Source organism: Clarias gariepinus, chromosome 18 (genome assembly GCF_024256425.1).
Source record: "Clarias gariepinus isolate MV-2021 ecotype Netherlands chromosome 18, CGAR_prim_01v2, whole genome shotgun sequence".
NCBI classification, from domain to species: Eukaryota; Metazoa; Chordata; class Actinopteri; order Siluriformes; family Clariidae; genus Clarias; species Clarias gariepinus.
Genome location: NC_071117.1, coordinates 24,634,976 through 24,638,391, shown reverse-complemented (window position 1 = coordinate 24,638,391; position 3,416 = coordinate 24,634,976). Strand labels below are relative to the sequence as shown.

Here is a 3,416-nt window from a genome sequence, read left to right as displayed (position 1 = left end):
GCAAGTTTCATCAGAGATTAAAGATCCATTTTCTCTCTCTCTGTATCAGCTCATGTTTTCCCTAGCCCATCATGTGCCCTTTCCCATGCCTCCTCTTTTGTCCGTCTGCACACCGGTCTTGCATTGATGTCATAAAATAATGCTAAACTTACATCTAGAACATGAATGTCAAAGTTATATTAAACTAATATGAAAAAAAAAATACAGTATGAATAATATAGTATTTTTGCAGTTAAAATGTGAAAAGAAATAACATTTTCAGTATAGAAATAATACTTAAAATAACAGTTCAATTTACAGATAATGTACTTCTACAGAGATTTCTATGTATATTTTTAACAAATGGAAACACTATCAAAAAATGTAAGTTATTTTTTTGTGAATCAGATTTATATATAGATCTGTGTAGATCTGATATACATAATTGGATTATATTTGGATTATAACTATTCACCTTTTTAACAGTTAATATTTTGTTAATGTTTTAGTTTTATCACAGTTGTAAAAACAATAATGAAACCATTATTTCGGATCACACAACCTGACGGATCCTTTATAGACCCCAAAGCCAGCATATAGAGGCTGAGTGAATTTGGTGGAGACCCTGTGGATGAGCCTCATCGTGTCAGAGACGTGGTAGAAGGACAGAGTTCCTGCACTGTAGTCCACATACACTCCGATTCTGGGGGACGGTGGAACACAGAGCTCAGTTTTAGTGTTGTTATGGTAGAAAAAGAAGGGAGAAGAAGAAGAAGAACAGTACAGACTCCAGGACTGACTGTTGCATCCAAACCCGCACTCTTTACCCCATTCTTTTTCCCTTCTCCCTTTATATGAGACAGAAATGTGTACACTACTATGATTTCCCCAATCCACCTCCCAGTAACTGCACCCACATATACTCTCCTTACACAGAACCTCAAAACAGGAGTCAAATCTTTCTGCATAAAAAGAACACAGCTTGTTTATCCAACTGAAGGTTGCCACTCTGTTATTCTCAGAGAGACGAAGGAAGCGATGATGGGAAGTTTTTTCATCAAGAGTCAGATAACAAAAATCTAAAATAAAACACATAATAATAATAATAATAATAATAATAATAAATAAGTAAACAAATAAATAAATATGATGTTGGGCGTAATGTGTGGATCTGGGTGTGTGTGTGTGTTTTGGACATACATTTCAGAAATTCTTCCCTGCTTTTTGGCTCTAACGGTGAAATTTTCTGAACTGCTGCAGCTGCAACTTCTGTAAAAGACGAAAGCCTTTTAAAGTCAAATAGTAAATGTCAGGATTTTCTAAAAAAAAAATTCTAAGTTTTTTTGTTAAAAGATTTCTTAGTATCTTATGAATATTTTCTAAATAAATAAAAATGTTCATCATGGTGTTGCAGATCATCTTACCATCCTGAGGGACTTTTTGGAATTGATCTTCACAGAACTCCTCGAATCTTGTTTTAAGATCTGAGAGAGAATTCATGATTCTGCAGAATGAGAGAGGTTGCTGGAGAGTAAAGCTGCGAGAATCCCTATGTCCAGAGGAGAAACAGAGAGACTGGAAACTCTACAATGAGAGAAGAATTAAGGTGAGGAACGAGAAATGAACTAACGATCTCTGATGAAATTCGATCAAAGACGCAGCGTGGATCAATAGGCTGCTTACAAAAACATGAAAAAAATAAGGTTTGGTGTCAAATGTAAACATAACTAACTCATCACTACAAAGTGTGTTTGTTACCTGGAGGAAATGGATGTGATCCTGTGTATGTGAAAGTTGCTCCAGCTCAGTGACTCTCCTCTTATGATCAGTGATCTCCTCCTCCAGTTGCTCCAGAAGTCGTTCAGCTTGACTCAACTTATCCTTCTCCTGAGCTCTGATCCACTCTGTCACCTCGGAGCGCTTCTTCTCCATGGAGCTGATCATCTCAGTAAAGATAATGTCATTTTTCTCCACTGCTGTCTGAGCACGAGACTGTTAGAACACACACACACACACACACACACACACACACTTGCTTACCATGAATCTGGCTGTTCATGTTGTGTGTGTTTCTAGGAGCAGCTCTGTCTCCACACACTGCTTACCTTAATCCTGATCACAGAACATTTCAGCTCCTCCACCTTCTTCTGCTTCTCCTGGATTATCTGCTGGGATTGCCTCCGTTCCTCCTTTAGCTTTTTCTGTACACAAATCATAATCCATGATCCATGATTAGAACTCGTGAGGAAGACAGATTTATTCATCATTTGAAAACACAACATACTGAAAAGTAACACAGAATAGTCTGCTGAATTTAATCATTGCAGTCACATTTTAAATCTAACATCTGACTTGTTGATTCTAGATTTAAAAAAATATATAATCTTGAATGTATTTAAAAAAAAAAAAAAGAAATAGGAAAGGTCTTACCTGTTTCTCGGTTCTCCCTGCTGAAAGTGATACTGCGGCATGACCTTTGTGATTCTCCAACACACACGAAGAGCAAATACACTTCTGATCAGTAAGACAGTAGATGTCAAACAGTTTCTTATGTTGAGAGCAGATCTTCTCTTGGAGTTTTGGTAAAGCTTCAACCAAGTGTGCTTTGCTGAAATTTTAAGATGAGGTTTAAGATGAGTTTCACAAAAGGAGGCCTGACACATCAGACAGGACATTATGGCTTTGTGTCTTCTCTCTGTGCAGCTATCACACGCCACATCTCCAGGTCCAGCGTAACGCTGAGCAGAAGGAGCAGCTCGGATTTCAGCTTTCTGCACTCTCTCCACCATTTCAGCTAGCATGGTGTTTTTGCGTAGATCAGGCCTCAAAGTGAAAGTGTCTTTGCACTGAGGACAGCTGTAGACACCTTTCTCCTCCTCCCAAAAGCCATTAATACACACCTTACAGAAACTGTGACCACAGGGAATCATCACTGGATCCTTCGAGAGATCCAGACACACTTAACAGATGAACTGACCCTAAGGTACTGGAATAAACAGCTTAACCATTTTCCTGCTCTAAGACGAGAGAGAGATACTCAGTGTACGTGCATGTTATTCACAAGTTCTGACGCCTGTCTTTTGTTACACAGTGTCACTGACGACTTCAGACGTTTCGTTGATTTCTTTGTCTCTTGTTTATTTTTAACATCAAAGTACAACGGTTGTTACAGTTTCTTGCATAAATCCACTGTAGTCACGACACTCATTTTACTGTATTCCTTTTAGCTTACTGTCTCACGGTCAAAAGCACCTTTCTGTATCCTTCCGTGTCTTAACAACAACTAACAACTAACGTGCGTGATAGACATGCAACTACATAACTGTGAGATGATGTCACAGAACAACTCATGAAATGATGTCACAATACAAATTATGAGTATGATACTTAATGCTTAATGCTTAACTAATAGACTGAAATGAAATAAACACAACAAC

General features: G+C 37.9%; 1 protein-coding gene across 1 annotated transcript; it reads right to left on the bottom strand.

Annotated features, from left to right (window-relative positions):
• Window positions 1-462: 462 nt before the first annotated feature.
• LOC128506347 (tripartite motif-containing protein 16-like protein) lies at window positions 463-2,909 on the bottom strand. Its single transcript, XM_053476768.1, has 7 exons — window positions 2,653-2,909; window positions 2,410-2,587; window positions 2,085-2,180; window positions 1,738-1,971; window positions 1,404-1,563; window positions 1,180-1,248; window positions 463-1,058 (listed from the first exon to the last, which is right to left on the bottom strand). Exons 1-7 carry the CDS (start codon window positions 2,907-2,909, stop codon window positions 523-525), a joined length of 1,530 nt encoding a protein of 509 aa, XP_053332743.1. The 3' UTR covers window positions 463-522.
• Between the last annotated feature and the right edge of the window lie 507 nt (window positions 2,910-3,416).

Coding starts and splice junctions, on each gene's coding strand:
- LOC128506347 (XM_053476768.1), bottom strand. CDS start 2,909: ATGATTCCCTGTGGTCACAGTTTCTGTAAGGTGTGTATTAATGGCTTT. Junction 2,588..2,652: donor AGAAGACACAAAGCCATAAT/GTCCTGTCTGAT, acceptor TTAAAATTTCAG/CAAAGCACACTTGGTTGAAG. Junction 1,249..1,403: donor CCAAAAAGTCCCTCAGGATG/GTAAGATGATCT, acceptor CGTCTTTTACAG/AAGTTGCAGCTGCAGCAGTT.